The 27,996-nt window shown below is 53.4% G+C and overlaps 2 protein-coding genes across 2 annotated transcripts; one reads left to right on the forward strand and one right to left on the reverse strand.

Moving 5' to 3' along the window:
* Positions 1–1,593: 1,593 nt before the first annotated feature.
* Positions 1,594–14,384, forward strand: DOK4 (docking protein 4). The gene is made up of 9 exons (XM_044256074.1): positions 1,594–1,651; positions 6,901–7,148; positions 10,720–10,827; positions 10,989–11,103; positions 11,388–11,507; positions 11,603–11,792; positions 12,501–12,639; positions 12,757–12,880; positions 12,985–14,384. The coding sequence occupies exons 2-9, from the start codon at positions 7,083–7,085 to the stop codon at positions 13,101–13,103; spliced, it is 981 nt and encodes a 326-aa protein (XP_044112009.1). The 5' UTR covers positions 1,594–1,651; positions 6,901–7,082; the 3' UTR covers positions 13,104–14,384.
* POLR2C (RNA polymerase II subunit C) lies at positions 14,332–27,406 on the reverse strand. Its single transcript, XM_044256075.1, has 9 exons — positions 27,267–27,406; positions 27,024–27,073; positions 24,614–24,682; positions 24,186–24,238; positions 16,897–17,025; positions 16,398–16,449; positions 16,008–16,176; positions 15,798–15,872; positions 14,332–15,303 (listed from the first exon to the last, which is right to left on the reverse strand). The coding sequence occupies exons 1-9, from the start codon at positions 27,350–27,352 to the stop codon at positions 15,159–15,161; spliced, it is 828 nt and encodes a 275-aa protein (XP_044112010.1). The 5' UTR covers positions 27,353–27,406; the 3' UTR covers positions 14,332–15,158.
* Positions 27,407–27,996: the final 590 nt, after the last annotated feature.

The following is a 27,996-nucleotide window of genomic DNA, read 5'->3' on the forward strand; positions in this document are numbered from 1 at the left end:
CGAGACCCAGGCCAGACCCAGCCCCAGCCCCAGCTTGGCCCGCAGGGACCAGGGCAGCAGTTTCCTCCTCTGGCCTTGTGGGGGTGGTTAGTTCGGGCCCAAGGTGGGAGGCTGCCAGGGTCCTGGGGAGCACTCTTGGTGCTCCCCGGCACCATGAGGACTATCCAGGGAAATGGAAGCAGCCCCCTAAAAAGCTCCCCGGGGAAGCCTGGGCAAGGCTATGGCCCTGTGTCTCTGGGGCAGGGGCATGGACGCCATGGACGCCATGGGTGGTGCCGAGGTGATTCTTGGCACTTCCAAGCCTTAGGCCTGTCTCTCTGAGGACACCTGAACGAGGCTTGGACTTGGAGGTGTTTTCATCTCTCAGGGTTTCTGTTGTCCAGGTGAAGCCTTTCGTTTAGTTGTTGTTGTTGTTTCTGGGTTTTGTTTTGTTGTTTTTTGGTGGCAGCAAAGCTAGGTTTATTGAGCATTAGCCATAAGCACAAAGTGATGGTACAAAGCTCCGAGGAGGGAGGGGACACTAAGAGGGAGGGGACACGGAGGTTTTGCCCTTCTGTTTTGTTTTGTATATTTGGTCTAAAGCGGTGGCTAGTGTGTGGCAGAATCACCTAGGAGCTTGAGAAAACAGAGTTCTGGGCACTACTCCCAGAGATTCTGATTTCATGTGGGGTGGGGCAGAGGTTTGCATATCTAATAAGTTTCAGATGATGCTGGTGATGACCCTTCTGGCCCGAGGAGCACACTTTGAGAACCACTGGTGCCCGGGGTGGGGGCGGTGGCCTTGTACAGACACGAAAACCAATGGGGTGAGGCCTTCCCGCCCCAGGAAGTTCCCCGGGTCCTCATCCCTGCCCAGCTGAGAAGGCCTGTGGTTTGAGATTCCCCTGGACCAGCCACAGGGCACCGGCCCAACAGGCCTGAGGGGCAGGAGGTGAGTGCGTGTGCTGGAGGGTGACAGCGAGGAATGGGGTTTGGACTTAAGGCCAAAGTCTCAGGGGGGACTGAGATTGGGGGTACTGGGTGTTCTGAGGGTAGAGCGGAGGGCAGGGGAGGCAGAGGCTGGCAGACTGCTAGAGGAACTGACCTTGGGGGTAGAGGTGCTGTTCCGGCTCCCCGAGTGTGTGTGTGTAGGGTTGGGGGGACCGCTGAGGAGGCTGCGGGGAGGCTGGACTTGGAGGAACCTGGGAGACCTATTGGGGATAGGGGAGCAATGGGCGTGTGCGCGCGCGCGCGATTCCTGAAGGGATTGGGGGTTGAGATTTGGGGGCTGGAAGCTGTTCTAGGGTTCAGCTTTCAGGGTGGGGAGACGATAGGAGGCTGGGATTGGGGACCCAGGGAGGGGTGGTGGGGCTGGGCGGGTTACGGAGGGCGAGCTGGGGGGGCGGGGTCGGTAGTGGGTGTCCCGCGGCTCGGAGGAATACGGCGGGGGCGGGCCTCGGGGCGCCGGGGTGGGGCGGGCCCCGGGCGGCCGGGGCCACGCAGTCGAGTCTCCGCCGGAGCCAAGACCCGCGGCCGCGCCTCCCTCGAGCTCCCTACCGGGAGCTCGGGACGCCACCGCCCCGCTGCCCCCGCCGGCCGCGCCGTGACGCGGGCATGAGCCTGGCCCGCCGCCCGCCGAGCAAGCGCCCCGAACCCGGGCCTTGGCGCCCAGGTAACTTGAGGGGGCGTGAGGCGGGGAGGGGGCCTTAGGCCGAGCCCGAGCCCGCGAGACCCTCAGGCGACCCCAGCCTGGGAACTCTCCAAGCTCATGGGACCTACCTACTCTGTAGGCGGAGGGACCCTCAGGGACCCGCCTGCAAAATCCCTCCCCTGGATCCCCCGGGCCCCTGAAACTCTCCCCAAGCTCCACCTACCCCAGGTGAGCCCAGGGGAGCTCAGGTCAGGGCCTGCCCTCACCCCTGCCCCACACTTGCCTTCGGAGAAGCCCAGGCTCCTGTGCTCGCTGCTCTGGGCCTGCCAACCCCACGGGGCATATCCCAGCCCCCATCCTCCCCACTTTCCTGCTCCCCATGGCCTGCTGTCTCAGCCCCCCCAAACTCCAAGAGACTTCTCTACCCCAGCTGCCCACTGCCCACTCCCACCTGCAAATGGTTGCTATCCTCCAGCTTGAAGCTCATGACCAGCTCCCCTCCTTTCCTTGAACCTTCCTCCCCTGGCTCTGGGGGACAGTCAGCCTTCTCCCCCAGAGTCCCCAAGGCCCTGCTTCCAGTGAATTGTTTTCTGTCACTGCAAAGCTGGATGAGCAGAGGCTGAGCACCTGGGTGATGTGGGCAGAGCAGGGCCTCTGAGCCCGGCCAGCACCAAGCTGCGGGGGCCGGTTAGTTGCCGGGATACTTGCATGGAGCATGGGCTTTAGGGGTCTGCAAGTCAAGGGCAGTGAGAGGCCCCGCAGGCTCCAAGGCAGTGGTTAGAGGCTGGTCTTGTTTAATGCAGATTCTTTTCTTGCCCCTTGCGGGAAAGCTGGGTCTCAAGCACAGGCCGTTTCTGCTCCTCTTCAGGGATGGGTTGTCAGGAGTTGTGGCCCCTCCCACCCAGTTGCTTGCCTCTCTGTGCTTGGGTGCTGGTTACTTTTAGCTCTCCCTTCCTGGGCAGGGCACAACCCTGACTAAGGTGGGGCAGCCTAGCCAGGCCTTGGCCACAGTGTCAGCAGTATTCTGTCCCCCGAGGCAGCTTTGAACTGAACTGGGTCCGGGGTCTGGCTGTTTTTCCAGGAACAACAGCTTGCTGGCTTTGGCAGTCAGCCCTGTGAAAGCCCTGGGACCCAGCGAAGTGGGAGCCCATAGCTGCTGACACGCCTCTGGAAGTTGAGCTGGGTCCTGCCAGGTGGATATGGTTGGTGGTGGGAGGAAGGATGAGAGGACAAATGCTGGAGAGAATTAGCTTTCAGGCCCCAGTTACCGAGCACCTTCTCTGTACTAGGCACCAGTCTGTGCACTGGGATGGAGCTACGTATAACTAGACTGACAAGGCACTGATGTTCTAGAGTGTTCTAGGACAGCCAAGTAGGAAAGGAATAAATAGATGAAGGAACAAGACAATTCTGTAGTGATGTGTGTGATGGAAGACAGTGAAACTGGATGGAGACTGACTGGCAGGCTTCTTTGGCCAGGTTAGTCAGGGAAGCCCTCTCGGAGGAGGTGACATTTGAGCTGAGACCTGAATGAGGCGGTGGAATGAACCTTGGACCGTCTGAGGGAACAGTGTCGTAGGTGTGGGAACAGCAAGTGTGGGGTTCCCGCGTGGGGAGGATTTAGGCATCTTGAGGAACAGATAGAAGGAGGCCATGCACATGAGCAGCAAGGAGATGTGGCCAGAGGGGTGGGCGAGGGACCAGGAGAGAGCAGAGTGGTGGTGTGTGCCCGCGTGGCATCACTTTCCCAACCTAAGGGCCCAGGACACCATGGCTGTTCCGATGTTCCCTCCTCCCTCTGTTCTCTCTGTCCAGGTCTGTCTTTGCCACCCACCCCTTGGGTAAGACCTGTATTGTTTGAGTTGGTGGTTCCCCATGAGGGGTTTGCAGGGGTGGAGGCAGAGGGTGGGAGGGGAGAATCCTCTCCTGGCTCCTGCTGACAAACATACCAGGGCAGAGGGGACCTGAGTACAGGTGATGTGAGATGTCCCTGGTGAGGGAGAGAATCCTGTGATAGGATCTTTGCCAGGGGGCGAGACAGCTAGATGACAGCTTGTCCAGGTAGGGCTGTCCCTGAAGTCCTGATAAGATTCTATCTGGCATGGGGCGGGGAGGCCCAGCCAGGCAGGCAGCCGCTCCTACTCAGCCATTGGCTGCCACCAGCAGCAAGTAGCGTCTGTTCTGGAGCCAAAGCCTCCAGGCAGAATCCAGGTGCAGGGAGGGAGTGCTTAGAGCTGGCTGTCCAAGGGGGGCAGGTGGGCAGGGGGCGCCCTGTCCCGCAGCTCTGCTGGGCACCAGAGAGTCTCCCTGCCCCTGCCCCCCAGGACACCTGCCCTTCCTGGGGAGACCTGGGGAAAGGGGCCTTGGAGTTTGGTTCTCTCTGGACAGGAGCCCTTGGTGGCCAGGCTCAGGGTGGGTCCTGTCTCTCGTTGAGTGGCCATGTTGATGCCAAGCTGGGTAGGGGGAATGGGGAGGCCCTGCTCCCCTCCTGCAGGACTGAGGGGGCTGCTGGGTACTCTGCTTGGCTTTTCTGGGTGTTGAGAGTAGAGCTTCCAGGTTTGAGACCTCAGGCCTTGAATGAGTGGGGCATTCTTCCCAGCTGCGGGCAGGCTGGTGAGAGGCAGAGCAGATGGTACCGCTCATCAATGATGGGGTAAGTGGCCTCAGCCTTGTTCCTGGCCTTCCCAGCAACAGTGCTACACTCCTTGATGCCCCCGTGGACAGGGCACAGGCCCTGTGGGCACCCCCTCTCCAGCTTCACGCAGTGCAGTCCCTCAGGGGGATGTGTGTGTGCTGGGTTCTGATCCCACTGCCTGTCAAATTTGTGGGTCCACCTGTTGGTCTTTCCCCCCTCCCCTTTGCTGTACCACCATGGGTCCCAGGCTGGGTCTTGGTCTTGCAAACTCCACTAGGGACTGAGTGCGGCCAGGTGAGCTGCCAAGCCTTTTGCCACCCAGGCTTCCTGTGGAATTTTGCTCTTTTGCTGGTTTATTTCTGCGGGGCTGACTCTAGGGCTTGGGGAATGGGCCTGTGCTTGAACAGACATAGCAGTGGTGCTCCTGAGAGTGTGGCATCACAGTCACCTGGGCAGGTAGCCGGTTGGTGGAGCCCTGACAAGAGGCCTGTGCCAGGCAGGTGGAAGGTTTGGTTTTGGCAGTTTCACAGCATTCGAAATAAAAATATCCTTAGTTTTTAAGGCAGAAGCTCTGGGTCCCAAGTGGGCAGACAAGTGCCCATGGATTTATTTCCTCTTTTAAAATAGGTGGATTTATTCTCATTTTTTTACTGATGGGGAAACTGAGGCACAGAGAAGCAAAGTGGGTGCCCAGAGCTTCCAGGCCACTAGATTCACATTCTTGACTGTGCCACTCCCCAGACGGCCTTGAGTGGACTCAGAGGCCTTGTGGCCAGTGGCCAGCCTGCTGTCATCTTGGAGAGGAATTTTAGGGAGCTGGTCCTGGCTGTGGGGGCAAGGCAGCCCCATGGGAAGGCAGTAGCAGAGGAGCTGGGAAAACTTACCAGTCTCTGCTGGCCAGAGCCCAGGTGTGGCAGGGCTGTTTGGGATCAGTGCTGGGGAGGGGACCCTAGGCAAGCAGAGCCCTTGGGTGTCTCATCTGGGAGGGTCTTGGGCCCCAGAAGGCTGGGATAGAGGGAGTGAGTGGGCAGAGAGGCAGCTGAGGGTGTGCGGAGGAGGCTGTCAGGTGCAAATAGGCTAGGGGAGCAATCCCCTCTCCGCCCCTCCCCTTGTTTGTGTGTGCCCACTGGGGTAGGCCCATCTGTTCCTTGTTAGGGACTCCACAGACAGTCCTCCCAGAGAGTAATTAATGCCGAGTTGCTGGCAGATCCAGCAGCACGCCAGCCCCAGGGCTTCATCCTGGTAGCACAGATGCCCAGCTGACCCCAGAAATGCTGCTCCGTTCCCACCTAGCAATCCTGGAGACACGGTGTGTGGGGAGGTGGCGGTGGGGGAGGCACAGTGCCGGCCAGGCCCTGCTGCTGTGTCTGGGTGGCAGAGAGGGTTTCGGTGCTGGTAGGCAGCCAGAGATGGCCACAGGACCTTCTCACCACCCTGGGCCTGCCTTCATCGCCTGCTCTGAAACTTCTCATTCATTGTTGGCTACGCCCTAGACTTGCAGTGTGACCTTAGCCATGCTGCTTATCCTTTCTGGGGAATTTTCTTTTCCCCATCTGTAGAATGGGTGTGTTGGGCTGCGTCATTACTGAGACAGCCCTGCCTCCCCTTGTCTGAGTCCCAGCTATGTGTTTATCTGCCCACTTCTGAGCGGCCCTGCTGGCATCCCCGTCCCTGCCACCCCCCACACTCTGTATTGACTTCCCCCTTGGTGCTCCTCCTGGCTCTCTGGCTGTGTCCTCAGCCCCAGAGGCAGTCCCCAGAGCCAGATGACTGCCGGTTCTTTCTGTAATTAACCCCTGCCCATGCCCAGAACGAGGGGCGCTGCATTCCCTGTGCCCTGCGCAGACCAGCCGGTTTTCCTAGCACAGGGCCGGGCCGAGGTGACTGCCTCCACAGTGGCCACCTCCAGCCGGCCCAGCACATTCCTCAGGCTTATCTGGGGGCCCGCCCCGCCGGACTCTGCCCTCCCACCCAGGAAGCAGCACCCAGCGGAGCTGCTGAAGAGTTCCAGGGGCCGGGAGGAGAGCCTGAGTGGGCTTGATTCGCAGCCTGCCTGGGGCTGGAGAGAACCAGGTATAGAGTGGGGGGGGCAGAGGGACTGCGGGGAGGGGGTCTGCTGAGCCTGACCAAGCAAATTGTCCTGAAGGAACCTCAGGGAATGTGGGGTTCACTTGATCCCAGACTCTGTGCCATCTCCTGGGAACCCCTGCCTCCCCTCTCTCGGAAGGCTCTCCTGTGAGGTTCCTGAGCATAGGAGGGGGCCAGGCCCTGGACCCCTCAACCGAAGTCCACTCCAGAGTTGTAACGGGAGATGGGACGGGACTGCAGGTCCCAGGCCATCTCCCTCTGTCCCCAGCTCCACAGCGGGAGCCAGTGCCAGTCCTCCCAGGAAGGGGTTAACCGCCAGTCCCAGCCGTGAGGGAGGGGACTGGGCTGGACCATTTTCCTCGCTGCTAGCCTCCACCTCGGTTTTCCTGAATGGTTCTGCCGTCCCGGGGTGGGGAGGGAAGGGAAGGAAGGAGGGCGGGTGGAGGGAGGGAGGGAGGAGTGTGGGAAGAGGAAGGAAAAAAGAGCGAGACAGCCAGGGGAAGAGAAAGATGTCACTGTCTAATCTCCCTGTCATTTTCATTTCCAGCAGGCGCCGGGCAGAGGAGCTGCTAGAACAATGCTGAGGCGGGCGAGGTGAGGAGCGGCCGGCGCGGCCCCCCCGACGGAGCGTCGGGAACAGGTGATCGGAGGAGCCGGAACCCCCGGCCACCTGGGCAGCCCTCCCCGCGCCCGCCCGGCGCCCCGGAGCCCCAGGTCGGGGGGGCAGCCATGGCGACCAATTTCAACGACATCGTCAAGCAAGGCTACGTGAAGATGAAGAGCAGGAAGCTGGGGGTGAGCGGCGGGGCGGGGGGGTGGGGGCTGGCCGGAGTCCGGGGGGCGGGGTGGGGGGGCGGGGGTGCCCGCGGGGCCGGCGTCGCGCACTTGTGGTCTCGAGGCTTCTGGCCGGCAGCCGCCCCGCATGTGCCGCCCGCGCCCCCGCCCCAGCCGGCCTGGCCGGCGTCCCAGCAGCCGGGTCAGCGGTGGCCGCCGACGGGCAGGCGGCTCCCCGGCCATTGTTGAAGTTGCGGCTCGGCCGGCGGCGGCGGGAGCGGCGGGCGCTGCGGTGCCGCGTCGGAGCCGGAGACCCACCTCGTACTTCCCCTGGCCGCCCTCGGGCCGCCGCCGCCGCCTCGCTTCCCCGCCTCTCCCCTCCCCTCTCCTGGCCTCTTTTCTTTTAAGTCCCTCGTCTCCCCCAGCTGCCCGGGGCTTTCTGTGTGCGGGCCCTTGTGCATTTATCTTAGTTATTGCTTTCACTGTTAAAAAGAAGTGTTTCGAGCGGAGAGTGGTTGGCGGTGGGGCAGGGCAGGGGTGGGAGGGCGCAGAGGTTGGGAAGCTGGTATTTATGTGGTTTATGAATGGGAACTGAGGGCAGGATGGCCTGTGGCTCTGGGACAGGCTGCTTTTCTCGGAGTTGTTGGCGGTGACTCCTTGCTCACTCGCGGGGTGCTTGGCCCGGAGCTGGAGGCTCAAAGGGTCTGAGGAGATGAGGCCTCAGACACACCTTACCATGATCCTGGTGTGGATGGCCTCCCTCCCGCCTCCCCAGAGGGCCTGAGGAGGGCCTCCTGGGACCAACATAATGATCTTGGTGAGGTTGTCCTAGAACTGCCTCTATTCCCCTGCTGACCCTCCCCCACCTCCAATGAGGGGTCCTGGTAGCCGCACCCTCCCCAGTAGGAAGGTAACCTCTTGAAAGCGGTGGCCCAAGTCTGTGTTTCTTCCTGGTCTCCTGTCTCTTTCTTCCTCCCCTCCCCCATTGCCCCGGTGGGGGTGGGGTGGGATCAGACTGCTCAAGGCTTCTTGGCTCAGCCTGAGTGGGGTGGGGGAGGAATAGGGCTCTGATAGGGCTTCCCTGCGTGGATCGCAGACGGAACAGGACTAGCCTTGTAGAGGGATGGTTCTTGCCTTGTAGAGGGATGGTTCTTGTTGGTCCTCCCCTCCTGTGGCCTTAGGGAGGGCCTGGCAATGGGGTGTGTTCTGTCCTGGCTGAGTGCAATGGCCGAGCTGGGGGCCTGTCAGGAAGCTTAGCTGGATTTGAATTTGTATCCCAGCCTGGGTTCCAGCCCAGAAGATGGGGCCCTGATGGGCATCACCTACCTTGCTTTGTGCTGAGAGAGGGATGGAACCCATTTGGAGCACAGAACAAGGAGAGAAGCTGAAAGCTGAGGTGGGGGGCCAAGGGAATAGGGGCCCAGCTTCTAGGATGGGTCCTCCTTCCTGTGGACCCAGGGGCCACCTGGGCCACGGCCCTGTATAGGCAGAGCTTACCAGAAAGAGATGCCCCTTGAGGCAGCCACTTGGGCTCAGTATCAGACCTGTTTCGGGAGGAGACCTGGGAACCAAGTGGCCTACAGGTGGGCAGCCAGAGGAGGGGCTGGGAGCCGGGGTGTGGCTGGCAAGGCCGAGTTTGGGTCTCCCTCTATCTGGGGGGATTCAGCTTCCCCCCGCAGGCCTGATGTGAGGGGCTTAGCCCCCTAGCCATTCTTGTCCCAGGGTGGCTCTTGTCTCAGCTCCCAAAGGTGAGCTGGGAGGGGCGGAAAGAACCAGCGAGCAGACCCCGCCAGGGCCTTCCTCTGGCAGAGCTGTGGTGGAGTGTTTCTGGTTCTGAAGTGCTGATCAAAGACCAGGAGAAGAGGGGAAGGAGGGCTCTTGAGCACAGTGGCTCCCTGGGGCTGTGCATGCATGCGTGTGTGTGTGTGTGTGTGTGTGTAACCAAGCAACCAGGGTGCTCAGGCCCCTGGGCCTTCTGCCCCAACACTGCAGGCTGCATGGAGCCCAAGCTGGCATATCTGGGTGGGCTGCCTTCGTTCACTCCTCCATCCATTCATTCATGAGCTCCTGGTATGGTCACTCACTTACTTGTTCAGCAGAGCTGTGCTAGCAAGGTTGCCAGGATGGGAGGGAAGATTCTGAGACTAGAATACAGCCTCTGTCCTAAAGGAGCTTCCCAGCAGAGAGCTGAGGCTGCTGCGGTTTGGGTGGACAGGCCGGGCGGGAGCCAGGGCCACGGGTACGGGGACAGAGATGCCTCCTATAGTCCCAGATAGGAGCCATTAATGGCCTGGTTCTGAGTGGCTTCTTGGCATGGGGGCCGCCTAGGCCCACTAGGCCTGGGGTCCTGCCTGTCCAGGACCTGGTGTACGCATGGCAGAGCAGAGCATGGAGGGGCTGTGGCCCCCTTGCTTCCTCCACTCTGCTCTGGCAGCCCTCAGGCTCCCTACAGTTTGCCAGTGGGAGAGTGAACCAGAGATTCCTTGCTAGTGGGCTCTGCCAGGCTTCTGGAGAGCTTGCTGGTGGAGTGGGTGCATCCCAGCCAGACTCTGGGCTGGAAGAGTGCCTGGGATGGAGGAGGGGGCCAGGAAGGAAGAGCCAGCAGCCTGGGCAGGTGGCTAGGCCAACCCTTATGGGGTTTGACAAGCAGTTTGCCTCGTGGCCTGGAGTGTGGTCAGCATCCTGCACCCTGGCTCCTTATGTGTCTGGAGTAGTGTGTAAAGCTACAGGAAATGTAGGTGGCTTTAGGCACAGGGTCATTGGCAGTGGTTGGACAGGAGGGAAACTTGCCTGGAGAGGCACCGTGCTCTGGGATAACCCCAGGTTCTAGGCTCTGCCCCTTTATCTCTGAGAGCCTTTGGTGTCCCAGCTGGAACAGGGAGCGAATCCTTGGCCCCCCACACTCCAGGGCCTCAGAACAAAGAAGGGGCAGGCAGAGATTCGAGGGGCAGGTATGATGCCCATCCAGAGCCCTCCACTGGCTCCGAGAACAAGGGCTGGGGCGATGTGCAGGCCATAAGCCCCAGCAAGGGTCTATCCCTGCCACTAGGACACTCCTCCATCGTGGCTGGCACAGATGAGCCCTAGACAGAATGTTTATTTCATGGGCTCTGAGTATCAGCTCTGGGCCTAGCCAGCCTTTTTACGATAACGGTCCCACCATTGTATCAGCTGCGACTTAACTTTTTGGTGCCTCAGTTGCCCCTTCTGTGAAGGGCAGATGATAAACCAACCTCAAGAGGGACCTGAGGTTAACTGTGAGGAGCACTAAGAAGTACAAATGAGAAGTATTCAGTATGTGGTGGCTATTTATATTAAGCTTAGAGCCGAACGCACAGTACATGGTGATTCAGTGCACCATTTGGGGAACAGCCTTTCAGAGCCAGCGAAGAAACAAACCCCTGTTTTCTCAATTTGGGGAGGGGGCGTCACTGCCCGTGGTGTTCGCCTTCCCCAGGTTTTCTCCTGGGTGGGTCTCTGGGGAAGGCTGTGTAGCACTGCCCCCTGTGGTAGGCAAGGGTAATTTCAGGGTCATGTTGGGTGGGAGCAGTCCCGGGAGCTCTGATCCCCTTGCCATCTTGCCACCTCGCAGATCTACCGGAGGTGCTGGCTGGTGTTCCGGAAATCCTCCAGCAAGGGGCCCCAGCGGCTGGAGAAGTATCCTGATGAGAAGTCCGTGTGCCTCCGAGGCTGCCCCAAGGTTAGGGGTCTTGGGCCCTAACTGGCCCAGGCTGTAAGCAGTGATGATTTGCAGAGTCCTGAGGTCTGGGAGCACACTCCTGGGGGTGGCATAACTTGGGGGGCGGGGATGTAGTGGGAGGCGCTCCAGCCTGGCTTAGTCCCTTGTGGATGCTGTCCCAGGTGACCGAGATCAGCAACGTCAAATGTGTCACAAGGCTCCCCAAGGAGACCAAGAGGCAGGCGGTGGCCATCATATTCACTGACGACTCGGCACGTACCTTCACCTGCGACTCAGGTGAGGAGCTGGGGCTGAAGGCTTCCATCCATCCATCCTGCCCCCGGGCCAGTCATGGTCCAGCGGTCCAGCCTGGAGAAGGCAGAGCAGGACCAGCCCCGGCTTGGTATGATGCGTGGGGGTGAAAGTAGGGGAGGAAGCAGGTCCCCAGGATAAGGTGAAACAGGCAGGCCAAATCCACTGGCCTTGTCCTGCCTGCCCTGCACAGCAGGACACTTCAGGCTGAGGCAGATAGGGTGGCTGCTGGGGGACCCTGGGCTGGCATGAGGTACCACTTTCTCTAGAGCTGGAGGCAGAGGAATGGTACAAGACGCTGTCCGTGGAGTGTCTGGGTTCACGACTCAACGACATCAGTTTGGGAGAGCCAGACCTCCTGGCCCCAGGAGTGCAGTGTGAGCAGACAGGTGAGGCCTGGTGCTGACAGGTGGCCGGGAGGAGAGGGGGAGGGAGGAGAGTCCTCCCCTAGGGAGGCTCCAGGCCTGCTCCTCTCCCATTCCAGACCGCTTCAACGTCTTCCTCTTGCCCTGCCCCAACCTGGATGTGTATGGCGAGTGCAAGCTGCAGATCACCCACGAGAACATCTACCTCTGGGACATACACAACCCCCGCGTGAAGCTTGTCTCGTGGCCCCTCTGCTCACTGCGTCGCTATGGCCGGGATGCCACACGCTTTACCTTTGAGGCTGGCCGGTAGGACAGTCTTGCCTCCCCCTACCCTGACCCACTGTGGTCATGTTGTTGGCTGCCATTCACTCTGTCACGCATGGTGCTGGGAGCTTTAGTTCTTTATCAGCATAGAAAACCAGAAGGGAACCTAAGATTCCCATTTTACAGCTGACGACATTGAGGCTCATGCCAGCCAGGTCAAGTGCAGCTGTTTACCAAAAGTCAAAGTGTTTGTGCTCAAGTCAGAGCTGGTGCTGGTGCTTAGAGGTGTGGACCAAGGCTTTGTTTCTTCACTGTCAAATAGGGGATCATAAAAGTACCCACTCTGTAGAATGATGGTGAGGATTGGGTAACCCAGAACTTGAACTCTGGAGCCAGCGGGCCCAGACTTACGTTGTGCGTGATCCTCTGTATAACCTGGCTTCGGTTACCGACCTTCTTGTGTGCCTGTTTACTCATCTGCAAAATGGTTTGAGAAAACTTGGAATACAGGAAACCGTGCCGGTGCACAGAGCAGAGGGTAAGAGAGAAGGCCGAGTGGGCTGAGTCTTATAAAACACTGAGCTCCTCTGGAATCCAGAAATCGCCAGGCAGGTTGGGGCTGTGTGGACAGCCTCACCTGCTCACCAGAGGGCACGGGATGCAGCCATCGGGTGGTGCCAGAGGGCCTGGCCAAACACGTGTGTAACCCAGTCCCCAACACCTCGCCCTCTGTGCCTCTCGCGTGCCTAGGATGTGCGATGCCGGGGAAGGGCTGTACACCTTTCAGACCCAGGAAGGGGAACAGATCTACCAACGGGTCCACAGTGCCACCCTGGCCATTGCTGAGCAACACAAGCGTGTCCTGCTAGAGATGGAGAAGAACGTGCGGGTGAGGCTCCAGGAGTCAGCCAATCTGGGGTGCTGGTGAGGCTGGAGGGTGGGCATCTAGGCGGGAGCCACGGCCCCCAGAGCTAATGGGAGGGACCCGCCCTTCTCCACCCCACAGCTGCTGAACAAGGGCACGGAACACTACTCGTACCCCTGCACGCCCACCACCATGCTGCCCCGCAGCGCCTACTGGCACCACATCACAGGCTCCCAGAATATCGCTGAGGCCTCTAGTTATGCCGGTGAGTCCCTGTGGGGCCCCCCTGCTCCCTGGCCACCAGGATCTGCGGAAGACGGGGCCCCGCTGACCTGCACCCAAGGCCTGAGCCTGCCTCTGTATCCACAGGTGAGGGGTATGGGGCAGCCCAGGCCAGCTCAGAAACAGACCTCCTCAACCGATTCATCCTGCTAAAGCCAAAGCCCAGCCAGGGGGACAGCAGCGAGGCCAAGACCCCAGCCCAGTGACAGCAGGGCTGGTGCATGGCAAGGACTGCTGTGGGGCCCTGTGGTAGGGCCGCCTGCAGCCTACTGAGGACAGCCTTGGGGGGCTGCTGGCCAAGAGCCTGGAGAAACGGAGCAAGCGGTCCTTTCCCTCCTCCCACGGGTGAGGCTGGACCAAGGCACAGGGCTGGCCACACCAGCAGAGCATGTGCAAGGGGCTGGAGCTACTGTGGGACTATATACTGTTAATGATTTTAATATATATGGCTTATGACATATTCTATATTAATGAGATTCCTCCCCACCTACACATTTTTTAATCCCATGACCAGGTCCCAGTCAGGCTGTTTTCGAACATGAGGGCAGCTGTTCCTGTCCTCTGGGACAGCCCTCCCTTTCCCCCCACTGCCCGGACGTGCTGGAGCTGCCGGGGCCTGAGGTGGTAGCCAGCTCTCCCCAGGCAGCCCAGCGGCTACAGTGGCAGGTGGCTCTCCCTTCCTCTGGGCCTGGAGCAGCAAAGGAAGGATCAGAGCTTCTATGGTGCCACTCGGCAGCCTTGCACTTGGGAGTTTTAAACAGAGATGACATCTGGTTGATACCTCAGGTGAAAATCTGGTTTTAAAATGTAGTTTTTGCCAAGGCTCCTTCCTGCTTAGTATGCTCAGAAGATACCCCAGGGCCAAGGGTGCTGGTTCCCTCAGCCAGGCAGAGGGTGGCCAGTCCCAAGCTCTTCCCTGCCTGAGGGCTGGCCGGGGAAGGCAGGACTGCTGTGGGGAGCACCCCTGCTGCCCCCTCTCACTGACCGAGGACAGGCGAGGGCCCCACCCTCTGGTCAGCCTAAAGCACTCAGAAACGGAGCCCTTCCCACTTCCTCTTCCCCACATGGTGCTGAGGCTCCCTGCTGAAATGCAATTAAAGCAATTGATTTTCTAGTGCTGGTATTTATTGACTACCTTGCAGAAGGGCTATCTTTATATTCCCATCAAACCTTTGGTTGCGTGTGTGGGTTTTTGTTTTGTTTTTTAATACTTTCGGGTTCTGATTTGTGGGAACAGACTCTGTTGTAAATAACCACTATTCAAGTTGTGGCAGGACGATCCAGCCAGAGGCCCCTCCTGGAGAGCCCTGGATCTGGGGAGGGGGCCACAGCCAGCTCGGCTCCAAACCTGACCCAGGGAATGACCACCCAAAGGCCTGGGAGAGGGAGGCAGGGCCAGGCTGGCTCAAGTTAGTGGCACGATGACGCATGAAGGAGATTATGTTGTGCTCTTTATTGCCAAAAATAAAAACTTTTAAAAAAGACAACTCCTGTTAATAAATATCCCTTCCTTTCTGTAGCAGGTCTCCAGTTTTCTCCTGGTTTCTCCTTCTAGATGGCCTAATTAATTGCTTTGGGGGTGATTCTACCTCTAGGGCTAAGGGGTCAAGGCCAGACCTCCCTTAAGGCCCTTGCCCCCCAGCCTGTGAACTTAAATAATCAGGCCCCTGGCAGTAAATGCAGACATACAGGGTTTATCTGGGGAGGGGGGCAGCCACAGTCTTAACACCATTTACTAAGGTTTCTCAAGTCTGGGCCACTCGGGGGTTTGAGTGAAATGCTTATAGGCTGGCTTGGGCCGGGAGCTGGACGGATAGCTCCAGCACTCAGTCCTGACACCAGAAGCCCAAGGTTCAATGGTGAGAGCTTTTAGAAAGGGGCTGAAGACCCGAAATGACCAGAAGAGGTGAGTCTTACCCTGCAGTTCTCACCCTACCCAGGTATGTCAGGAAACCGGCTGAAGGGGTGATCTGGGGGTACTGCTGGCAATCAGGGGGCAGGGCCAGGATGCTAATGTCTAGTAAAAACCTGTCTGGATTCAGATACCAGTGGCACTCCAGGGCCACCTGTCCGCAATGGAGCAAAGCTGGGAGGGAACCCCTCCCCCTTCAGCTACTTTCCTACGGTTACTGATGGCTTGCCAAGAAGCCTGAGCAACAGCTGGCCACCCCAGAGGCTACAGGTATCTCTGGAGAGACTGGAGAGCCAGCTGCCGGTCTAGAACCCCTCTTGCTGGAACAAGAGCTGCCACTGAGCTGCCACTAGTTTATGGTCAGAACATCACTCTGGATCTCGTGGCTTAACTGGGTCTGTAAGTCACTCAGCTTTTTCTTCAATCCAGAGAGGGCTGAGAGGACAATGGTTTCAGGACGCAGAGAGCCACAGGACTCCACATTGTAGTAAAACCTAAGAGGAAGAGTCGGGTTAAGAGCCCTCCATGAGGCAGGCCAGCTAGCCCAAGCTTCAGCCCTGGATCATGCTCTCTCCCTTCTGGGTCCTGACTCCCTTTCAGCCTAGAACGTGGCTTTGGCCCAGAGCTGAATTCTAGCCTCTTCCTAACAGCAGTCCTACTACACACTAGAGGACTTCAGGAAGGCCAAGCCGCCTCAAAAAGCTTGCTGTTCACCATCAGAAGACTGGTCCCTTTCTCGCTCTGGGCTGGTCCCTTCTCTAGGGACTGAGTCAGTAGCAGCAGAGTCAGAGTGGCTAACTGGAGGGCTCCTCCGTCCCCCAATGATGAGGGGAGGATAATCTGCCCTGGGAGTGCACACGGCATGGGCTCTGCAGTTCTCCATCCTGCCTCAGCTCCCGGGCACCGGGATGTCTCCCCAGCTCAGGGCCTGCACCAAAACCCTATGTTCTTCCACGCTTCACCTTCAGGTGCCAGACGAGAGTCTTACCTCTCTGGCTTGCCATTAGGGTCGTAGGGAGCCTGGGACTCATCTTCATCCAGCTCGGAGTACTCACTCTTCGGCCTGAGACCAAACACAGGTCAGCAGGGGCAGCTACTGATGCCGCCTGCTGTGAGGCCGCCCCCACCCCACTCCCGCGGAGCCAGGTCCACACCAAACCCCCGTAAAGGCCTGCCCTCCCTCCCGACGAGAACTTACCATTCCTCGGGCTTGGGGTACACCGTGTGCCGCAGGGCATTGTCAGGATCATATTCAAAAGCCACCCCTGCAGTAGGGTTCCACTTGGCATGCTCCTTGCCAAAGCCCTTTTTGGCATAGGCTCGAAGTCTTAGCTCCTGGCCTTTCCTCAGCTTGACAATGAGGATGTCTGCGGGGAGAGGTATAAGTCAGCCAAGGGCCAGCAGACACACGGTCCCCTGAGTTTTGACCTGGAATGTCACTGGAAAAACCACAGAATCCGGAAAAATAGCTCAAGGTCAGTTGACAAGGAGACCAGGCACCGTGAGAGGCTGTGTCAGGTCCCTGTCTCCGACTGGCCTGCAAAATGACAGGTCAGTAGACATTCGCACGCGCCTTCCAGCCCCTTACCATCCTGTTCCACGTAGTCATTGGGGTCATTATCTCGGTTCCGAGAGGTCACCTAAAGGGAGCCCAAACAGAGACGGGGTTAGCGGCTTGTCTTCCCAATTACCTCTTCCAGCAACAATGTTCGAGCATCTGCCACACCAGGCCAGGAGGCCTAGAAATGGGGGCGGGGGGAGGGGGGAGAGAAGTGCCTCCTAGGGCTAGACTGGCACTGGGGCTGGACTCTGAGCCCCATCTCCAGGCACGGGGACAACTTTCTCAGTCAAAAAGGTACCATGGCCTTTAAAAGGGTGCTTGGGGGACACAGGACCCCAACAGTGCTACTGTCCACACTAGCTAGTATCCAGAATTATTAGTCCTTTTCAGACCCCAGACTGAGAAGAAAGCAGAGGGCAACACCAGGGAAACCGCATCTTGTTACCACCACCCAAGTCTGGCCCACGTGGAGCTCAGAGGAGGAGGACAAAGGTGCTGGGTAAGGAGGATGTGGTGAGACACTAACTGGAATGACCCGGGGGCTGTTGGAGATGAGGTCTCGAGATGTGACGTGACGAGTTTGGTCTTCATTGCACCGCACGTCGAGGGTGAACTCCACTGAGCACTCGGGGCAGAACTCCTCACACGTGCAGTCCTGAGGGAGGAAGAGAAGCTGGAAGGGGTCCATGGAGAGATGGGGAATCCTGAGCTCCCCGTTTCTCATACCTGGTTCCTTCCCTTTCTCCATCTATAAAACGGCCGGCCATGGGCTCTAGGCTCTAGTGAGCCGTGTCCATCTGGTACACATTCTCAGGGGCTGCTCAATGCAGGCACTTCCCAGTTTAGAGACAACCTATAACCACTGATGCCCACCATTCTCCTTCGACCTCCGCCAGTTGCGAGGCGGAGTGCTAACAGCCCACCCTGGCCCCTGGGGTGCTCTTCTACAGAGAATCAAGGCGCTGAGAGAATGATGCTTTCATGCTTCATAGGGCTTCCCCTGAACTAAGTGGACTGACTTGGGCAGGTCACCAGCGTTTAAAATAAAATGATCCAGGGCACAACACAAAAAAGTACATTTCAAGTTCTAAACTACTTACCTTTTCTTAAAAACAAAATCTCTCCCTTATGGAAAATTTCAGATTCAAAAGAACAGAGCAAGTATGAAAGGCTATGACCATGTAACCATCACCGGTTTCAATAATTATCCACAGTTCTTTAAGCAACTGATGCTGGAAACAACCCATTCCTCTCGTAGGGACCACCACCTACAGTGTAACTTCAGGCAAGAAGAGTTACTGGAATGTAACTAAGCCAACTGTTCTCCCCCTCAAACCAGCAGGAAACTCTAACCTGCTTCTGATGTTTTTGAGATGAGAAGGAAGAACAAGGGGCCACACCTGGATAGTCTGCAGTCATACACAGGTGAGGCAGGAAGGCAAACTACAGCTTTAGCAGAAATATGAAATGGAGGGGGTACCTGGCTGGCTCAGTCCTTGGAGCATGCGACTTTCAATTTCGGGGTCACAAGTTCAAGACCCACATTTGGTAAAAAATTTTTTTAAAAAAAGGGAAGACCCATTAATATGCTGTCTGCAAGAAACTCATTTCAGAAACAAAGACACCCCTAGATTTAGAGTAAGGCGCTGGAAAACCATCTACCATGCTAATGGACATTGGGAAAAAGCTGGGGTGGCAATCCTTAACACAAATTAGATTTTAAACCAAAGACTAGTAAGAGATGAAGAAGGACACTATATCATACTTATTCTTAAAGATCTATCCAACAAGATCTAACAATTGTAAATATTTTTGCCCCTAACATGGGAGCAGCCAATTATATAAGCCAATTAATAACAAAATCAAAGAAATCCATCAACAATTATACAATAGTAGGAGACTTTAAACAACCCCCTCATTGAACGGACAGATCATCCAAGCAAAAGATCAACAAGGAAATAAGGGCTTTAAATGACACACTGCACCAGACAGACCTCACATATATTCAGAACATTCCATCCAAAAGCAACAGAATACAAATTCTTCTCTCGTGCACATGGAACATTTTCCAGAATAGATCATATCCTGGGTCACAAATCACATCTCAACCAGTACCTAAAGACTAGGATCATTCCCTGCGTATTTTCAGACCACAATGCTTTGAAACTTGAACTCCATCACAAGCGGAAAATTGGAAAAAACTCAGATACATGGAGGCTAAAGAGCATCCTGCTAAAGAATAAATGGGTCAACCAGGAAATTAAGAATTGAAATAATTCATGGAAACAAATGAAAATGAAAACACAACTGTTCCAAATCTGTGGGACACAGCAAAGGCAGTACTGACCGGAAAGTATATAGTGTTAGAAGCCTTTCTCAAGAAACGAGAAAGGTCTCAAGTACACAACCTAACCCTATACCTAAAGTAGCTAGAGAATGAACAGCAAATAAAGCCCAAACCCAATAGGAGAAGAGAAATAATAAAGATCAGAGCAGAAATCAATAAAATAGAAACCAAAAGAACAGAACAGATCAGCGAAACCAGCAGCTGGTTCTTTGAAAGCAATAATAAGACTGATAAACCCCTGGCCAGACTCATCAAAAAGAAAAGAGAAAGGACTCAAAAAAATAAAATCATGAATGGAGGAGAGATCACAACCAATACCAAAGAAATACAAATAATTATAAGGACATATTATGAGCAACTATATCCCAGCAAATTAGACAATCTGGAAGAAATGAATGCATTCCTGGAGACATATAAACTACCAAAACCAAACCAGAAAGAAACAGAAAACCTGATCAGACCCATAACCAGTAAGGAGATTGAAGCAGTCATAAAAAATCTCCCAAGAAACAAGAGGCCAGGGCCAGACGGCTCCCAAGGGGAATTCTACCAAACATTTAAAGAATTAATTTCTATTCTCCTGAAACTGTTCCAAAAAATAGAAATGGAAGGAAAACACCCAAACTCATTTTATGAGGTCAGCATTACCTGGATTCCAAAATCAAAGAGCCCACCAAAAAGGAGAATCACAGAGCAATACCCCTGATGAACACGGATGCAGAAATTCTCACCAACCTAGTAGCTAATAGAATCCAACAGTAAGGTTTTCTTTCTTTTTTTTTTAGAGAGAGAGCACAAGTAGGCAGAGAGGCAGGCAGAGAGAGGGGGAAGCAGGCTCACCGCTAAGCAGAGAGCCCGATGTGGGGCTCGATCCCAGGACCCTGAGATCATGATCCGAGCTGAAGGCAGAGGCTTTTTTTTTTTTTTTTTTTTAAGATTTTATTTATTCATTTGACAGAGATCACAAGTAGGCAAAGAGGCAGGCAGAGAAAACTGAAAGGGAAGCAGGCTACCTGCTGAGCAGAGAGCCCGATACGGAACTCGATCCCAGGACCCTGAGATCATGACCCGAGCTGAAGGCAGCAGCTTAACCCACTGAGCCACCCAGGTGCCCCCCAACAGTAAGTTTAAAAGGATTATTGACCACAACCAAGTGGGATTTATTCCTGGGCTGCAAAGTTGGTTCAACATCCACAAATCAATGTGATACAATACATTAATAAAAGAAAGGACAAAAACCACATGGTACTTTCTACAGATGCAGAAAAAGCATTTGACAAAGTACAGCATCTTTTCTCAATTAAAACTCTTCACAGTGTAGGGATAGAGGATACATACCTCAATATCATCAAAGCCATCTATGAAAAATCCACAGCGAGTATCATTCTCAATGGGGAAGAACTGAGAGCTTTTCCCCTAAGGTCAGGAACATAGCAGGGATGTCCACTATCACCACTGCTGTTCAACACAAAGTACTAGAAGTCCTAGCCTCAGCTTTCAGACACTAGAAAGAAAGAAAAGTCATCCGAATTGGCAAAGAAGAAGTCAAAACTCTCACTCTTCGGAGATATGACACTTTATGTGGAAAACCCAAAAGACTCCACCCCCAAACTGCTAGGACTCATACAGGAATTCAGTAAAGTGTCAGGATATAAAATCCATGCACAGAAATCAGTTGTATTTCTACCAACAACAAGACAGAAGAAAGAGAAATTAAGGCATCGATCCCTCTTACAATTGCACCCAAAACCCTAGGAATAAACCCAACCAAAGAGGCAAAGAATCTGTACTCAGAAAACTGTAGAACACTCATGAAAGAACTGAAGAAGACACAAAGAAATGGAAAAACGTTCCATGTTCATGGAATGAAAGAACAAATATTGTGAAAAGGTCTATGCTACCTAGAGCAATCTACACATTTAATGCAATCCGTATCAACATACCAACAACTTTTTCCACAGAAATGGAACAAATAATCCTAAAATTTGTATGGAAGCAGAAAAGACCCCAAATACCCAGAGGAACGTTGAAAAAGAAAACCAAAGTTGGCAGCATCACAATTCCAGACTTCAGGCTCTATTACAAAGCTATAATCATCAAGACAGTATGGTAGTGGCACAAGAACAAACAAATCAATGGAACAGATTAGAGAGCCCAGAAATGGACCCTCAACTCTATGGTGAACTCATCTTCGACAAAGCAGTAAAGAATGTCCAATGGAAAAAAGACAGTCTCTTCAACAAATGGTGTTGGGAAAATTGGACAACCACATGCAGAAGAATAAAACTGGACCATTCCCTTACACCACGCATAAAAACAGGCTTAAAATGGATGAAAGACCTCAATGTGAGACAAGAGTCCATCAAAATCCTTGAGAAGAACACAGGCAGCAATTTCTTTGAGCTTAGCCACAGCAACTTCTTCCTAGACACATCGCCAAAGACAAGGGAAGGAAGGCAAAAAAGAACTACTGGGATTTCATCAAGATAAAAACCTTCTGCACAGCAAAGGACATTTTGTGGACAAAAAGTCAACAAAACCAAAAGACAACCGAAATGGGAAAATGAGAAAAGACATTTGCAAATGACATACCAGATAAAGGGCTAGTATCCAAAATCTATAAAGAATTTATCAAACTCAACACCCAAAGAACCAATAATCCAGTCAAGAAATGGGAAAAACCACGGACATTTCTGCAAAGAAGACATCCAAATGGCCAAAAGACACGTGAAAAACTGCTCAATATCACTCGGCATCAGGTAAATACAAATCAAAACCACAGTGACAAACCACCTCACAACAGTCAGAACAGCTAAAATTAACAAGTAAGGAAATGAAAGATGATGGCAAGGATGTGGAGAAAGGGGAACCCTCGTACACTGTTGGCAGGAATGGAAGCTGGTGCAGCCACTCTGGAAAACAGTATGGAGGTTCCTCTAAAAGTTGAAAACAGAGTTACCCTATGACCCAGCAATCGCACTACTGGGTACTTACCCCAAAGATAAAAAATGTAATTTGGAGGGGCACCTGCACCCCAATGTTTATAGCAACAATGTCCACAAGAGCTAAACTATAGAAAGTACCCAGATGTCCACTGACAGATGAATGGATAAAGATATGGTGTATATATATGTACATACACAATGCAATAATCTGCAGCCATCAAAAAAAAAAAAAGAAATCTTGTCATTTTTAACAATGTGAATGGAAATTATGTTAAGTGAAATAAATCAATCACAGAAAGACAATTATCATATGATCTCACTGATATGTGGAATTTGAGAAATAAGGCAAAGTATCATAGGGAAAGAGAGGGAAAAAAATGAAACAAGATGAAACCAGAGGGGGAGACAGACCATAAGAGACTCTCAGGAAACAAACTGAGGGTTGCCGGAGTGGAGGGGGATGGGAGGGATGGGTGGCTGGGTGATGGACACTGGGGAGGGTAGGTTCTACGTTGAGTGCTGTACCCCTGAAACAAATAATACATTATATGTTAATAAAAAACAAAACCCCAAAACTGTTAAAAATATGAAATGGAAAAAATCAAAATGTCATGGAAATTAAAAATATGAAAAGGTAGACAACCTCAACAAAATATATGTATGACAAAAGGGGAGGAATCTGAGATTAACAGACTAAAGAGGTTAACCACCAAATGCATGCATGAATTTTGGATGAATGACCGACCCACAAACAAAAAAATCAAGAAAGCCCATGTGGGAAACAACTAGGAAAATCTGGGTAAGGACTGTGCACAAGTATAACAAATTATTGCTAATACTCGAGGCATCACAGTGTGGATGTATGGGAAAATATCCTTAATCTAAAGACAAGCATACTAAAGTAGTGAGGAAAGAAGTGTCATGGGATCTGCAACTTTCTTTCAAATGGTTTAGCAAAAAAATGGGTAGGAAAAATAAAGCTAATATAGCAAAATATTAACAATTGGCAACTAAAGGTGAAAAATAAATAGTTGTTTATTATTGGAGATTTTTAACTTTTCTGCAGATTTTGAGGAAAACGCCAAAAAAGGGATAGAGGGATCCATACCATCTGTTCAGTAAACACTAGAAAAAAATGTAATGGACGGAATTGCTAGGTCCTGGGGCATGCATATCTTTACCCAAGACATTGCCAAACTGCTCTTCAACTGGTTGTAAAACTATCCTCATCAAGATCTGTCAGGTTTTTCTTTCTTTTTATTTTTCTTAAAAAAAATTTTTTTTTTAATTTATTGACCGAGAGAGACACAGAAAGAGAGGGAACAGAAGGAGGGAGAATGGGAGAGGAAGAAACAGACTTCCCAGGGAGCAGGGAACCCGATGTGGGCCTCAATCCCAGGACCCTGGGATCATGACCTGAGCTGAAGGCAGACACTTAATCAACTGAACCACCCAGGCGCCCCTGATGTTTCATTTCTCACAAACAAAAACCTGGAGATGTGAAGCAAATAGTGCCAAAATGTTAGACTATGAAAAGTTGTTTGACAGAAGCAAGAGTTCTCGTCAGATGAGCTCCACAGTTCTGTGTTCTTAAACTTCTCTTTAAAAAAACAGGGGCGCCTGGGTGGCTCAGTGGGTTAAAGCCTCTGCTTTCGGCTCAGGTCATGATCCCAGGGTCCTGGGATTGAGCCCCGGGATTGAGCCCCGCATCAGGCTCTCTGCTCAGCAGGGAGCCTGCTTTCCTTCCTCTCTCTCTGCCTGCCTCTCTGCCTACCTGTGATCTCTGTCAAATTAAAAAAAAAAAAAAAAAAAAGAATTAAGAAAACAGATTTATAAGGTATTAAATTAGCTACCACAAAATGACGTGCCCCTGGGAATATTAGAGAATGGGCTGATTCTGGATCACCCAAAGCCACCAAGAGGGAAGAGTCTCAAGCTGTTACCTAACGCAGCCCTGGAGAAAGGAAGCAGGGAACCTAATCCTATCCGGCTCCTGCCCATACAACGCCTGTTAACGTATCATCAGAGAACAAACACAACCCTCGAGGAAGGGGCCATGTTTAACGAGCATCATCTAGGGGAGAGGCACAGACACCAGCCTTCCAGTCCCTCAGGTCTTATTGTAGGGAACAGTTCTCACTCCCTTTGTTCTCACCCTCATGCCTCCCTAGCCCCCCAACCCTCCACTGACTTCCTTTAGCTTCCCAGGCTCCTGTCACTGGGAAGACAAACCCTGGAAAGCAGAGTCTGAACATATCAGAGTCTGAAAAGGCAATCCCCACCGTTCAGTATAAAAGGGTATTCTGGGGTGTACTCTGTCTTGTGCGGCTGGCTGGAGAGACTCCCCAATGCCCTGGAGCCCCACCAATCTATGTCCGCTTGGGGACCCATGTCCACTTAGGGTCTGGGCAACAACCCCAGTCTTTTTAACAGCCAGAAGTAAGAAATCGGGACAATGCTTCTAAGAGCTCAACTCCCCCATGCCCTGCCCCTCGCCCCCCTTCACCCAATCACACAGCATACCCGGGAGTACTGCAACTTGTCCACAATGTCGTCACTAGTGAGGGGGATTAGTCCTGGAAGAAACAAAGAAGCGCTTTAAAGAAGTCCAAACCAAGAGAGAAGGAGAACCTAGAAAGACCCTTGGGAGTGAGGAGGCTTCCTCCTCTGATACCAAGCACAGTCCCCTCCCTTTCACCTTCCAAAACTCGCATTATGGGGCGCCTGGGTGGCTCAGTAGGTTAAGACTCTGCCTTTGGCTCAGGTCATGATCTCAGGGTCCTGGGAATGAGCCCCGCATCAGGCTCTCTGCTCAGCGGGGAGCCTGCTCTTTCCCCCCACCCCGCCTGCCTCTCTGCCTACTTGTGATCGCTCCCTGTCAAATAAATACGTAAAACCTTTAAAAAAAAAAAATAATAATAATACAAAAAAAAAAAAAATCTGGTACTCACCAAGTCTGTGAGCAATGAACTCATCATGAAGGACTGAGGAATTGGCATCAATCTGAACCCAGTCAATGGCTAAAAAATAAAGAAAACAGACATACAGTTTAGCCACCAAATTCACTTAAAGACTTATAGCAGTGGTTCAAGATTTAAGAAACACCTGATGCTTACTAAATCGCAGAAGCGTAGGCCAGGCTGCCAAAGGCTGATTATGCAGCTCAAGTGGGGACCAGGGATCTGTATTTTAACAAGAACCACATGCAACACCCTCCCCTCTTCCCTACTCAGGCAGATTTAATGCAGGGGAGGCCTCTTTCCCACACAAAATACTGACTTAGAAAATACCCATGGGAGTGGGAACATGTTTCTCTGAACTGAGTATCTCTGTGAGAAGCATCTACGTCTGCTATTCATGTCAACACCAAATCCAAGAACAGGGAAATCTCAAAGACAGAGAAAATCTCAAAGACAGACTTATGGCCCATATATCATTTTATGATGCAATGACCAGATTACCCAACTGTAACACTTTATCATCACTCAACCAACTAATGTTTAGAGAATTCCTTTAATGGGCACAGTACGCTAAGTATCAAACCGAATTCTTCTTCTTTTTTTTTTTTGGTTAAAGATTTTATTTATTTATTTGACAGACAAAGATCACAAGTAGGCAGAGAGGCAGGCAGAGAGAGGGGGAAGCAGGCTCCCAGCCGAGCAGAGAGCCCGATGTGGGGCTCGATCCCAGGACCCTGAGACAATGACCCAAGCCGAATGCAGAGGCTTTAACCCCCTGAGCCACCCAGGTGCCCCAAACCGAATTCTTACCAGCAATGACTAAAAGAAGGGTAAGAATTGTACTGTCACACACACTTGACTTAAGCACATACTCATTCATTCATTCACAAATAAACATCTGCATTCAGACAAATTCATAAATCAAATGGCCAACCACCAAAGGGCATGGACACTAGGAATGGAAGAAGTCAGAAGAGGACCAGCCAGTTAGGTCCCAATCTGCATTGTCCTATGCTTTTTACTGCTTCCCCAACCCAAGCCAAAGGACCATGAGCCAAGTATTTCTCACTCTGCCTCTTTACTCCCTCCAAGCCCCTCCCCCAATCTCACATGCCCTGAGGCTCTCCCTTGCAGATAAAATCCTCTGAGCCTCCTATAAAGCTTTGCTTGACCTCCAAGATACAGATACCAACACTCCCTCCCTACAAGCTCCTCCCTCACAAAACTGTCCAGACTAAAGACACCTGTCATATATACAGATATTTTTTAAAGATTTTTTTGAGAGAGAGATGAAACGAATGCAGAAGGGGCAGAAGGAGATTCCACACTGAGCAGAATTTGATGCAAGTCTTGATCTCACAACCATAAGTTCATGACCTGAGCCAAAAATCAAGAGGGGGGGGGCGGCGGTGGCGCACCTGGGTGGCTCAGTGGGTTAAGCCTCTGCCTTTGGCTCAGGTCATGATCTCAGGGTCCTGGGATTGAGCCCCGCATCAGGCTCACTCTTCCTCAGGGAACCTGCTTCTCCCTCTCCCTGCCTGCTGCACCCCTGCTTGTGTGCTCTGTCAAATAAATAAAATCTTAAAAAAAAAAAAAAAACAAAGACCGACTCCCTTATTTCACTCATGATGAAACTGAGGCACAGAAACATGAAGTGATTAGGGAGGAGGAGGACCAGCACTCTAAACTCTAAGTGAAGAAGTGACTGGACATGTGTAGCGGTGGAGATTAGTGTTCTCTTGTTCACCAATCATTCGGCCTGCTTACTTCCTTAGGAGTGCAGCAGATAGGAATTACATTTCTTTTTCCAACCCAAACTCTGAGCGGACACTCAGAAAGCGTAACATACCTATAAATGTGAAAAACACCTGGGGCAGGGTGGCTGGAAGCACAGCAGATCCTCCTTCCTCCGGGCACAGCAACAGCACTGTGGTTCTACTTCTGAACTACTTACTGATCCACATCTATCCTGCAGTACCGTTATCTGTGGATTCGCCTTTGTCCTCTAACTGCACTGTGCGCTCCATGAGGGCAAGAACCCTGCGCTATTTAGCTCTGCATTCCCAGTTCCTAGCACACTGCTTGGCACTTACATGTTCCGTGTGTGCAGCTGAAGGAACGGGCTCGTAAAAGCAACTTAACTGGGCACTAAACACAAGGCATTTAGTAGAAATTCCCTCACTTAGTCCTTGCCATCACTCTGTAAGTACTACCAATGTCCCACCGTTACGGAGAAAACCACAGCAATGTAAGAGTAGGCCCTAGTGTCCCTGAGCCAAGGTTACAACACTGCTGTCTTCTCAGAGCCCCTCCCAGCTACCCGCCCCCACAACCAAGCGCTAGGAGCAGGAGCCCCAAGGTGTGCGGAGGGATCTGGCCACCACAGGCGGGTTTTACTTACCTATTATGGGCACCTCGGCGATGAAGACCCTTCGTATAGAGTTGGCTACCCTGAAGGATGAAAACCAAGCGGCATGAAGGCGCCGCATCTTGGACGCCGATGCCCCGCGCCCACGGTTCCCAAAGCGGAAGCCCCACTAAGGGGACCCAGCTCAGAAAGGACGCGACCCCCCACCCCGCCCCCGGCCCGGGCTCCAGCCCCGCGCGTCCCACAGCCGCCGGCTTCTTTCCTCAGAGATCTTACGCCAGGTCCGTGTTCTCGATGATGAACTTGACATTCTCATCGGTAAGCTCCGTGATCCGCACGGTGGGCTGGTTGGCATACGGCATTGTGCCTCACGACCCACCAGCTCCCGGGTTTCAGCTGCGCGGCGCCACGGCCACCGCCGGAAGTGGGTCAGCACGGGCCGCGCCGCTTCCGCCGACTAGCGCTCACATCGCCACCTGCCGCCCGGAGGCCGCCGCTTCAGAACCCACGTTTTACACTTCCACCTGCTTTTTAAGCGCACCAGGTTCAACCCGGGGTTGCAGCGAAGGGGGCGGTGGGCAGTGGGAATTGGCAAAACCTGTGCACGCCCTCGACTCAACAATAACATTTATAGGAATTCGTATTACGAAAACGGCTGCGGTTGTGAGCAGATACACGTGCGGGGGCGTTCCCTGCAGCACTGTAACAAAGATAACAAAACTAATTGTCTATTGACAGAAAGCAGGTTAAATATAGGAAACATATTACCACGCCTTTAAGAAAATGAAGTAAATCTGCACACTTACGGAAGAACATAAGTATGCTTCAGCAAAGTCTGGCTCACGCCCTCCTGAACTGCGGGAGGATACAAGGCCTTTCCCTTCAGTCCATCATCAGCATCTGTGTGGTTGCGGCAGGTGGGTGGGGGCTCATCTCCGCATGCCTGGCAGTGTGCCCCTCATCAGTGGATGCTCTAGAGATTACTAAAGCCCCCCGCCTCAACTGT

The sequence above is a fragment of the Neovison vison genome, chromosome 7 (genome assembly GCF_020171115.1).
Source record: "Neovison vison isolate M4711 chromosome 7, ASM_NN_V1, whole genome shotgun sequence".
NCBI classification, from domain to species: Eukaryota; Metazoa; Chordata; class Mammalia; order Carnivora; family Mustelidae; genus Neogale; species Neogale vison.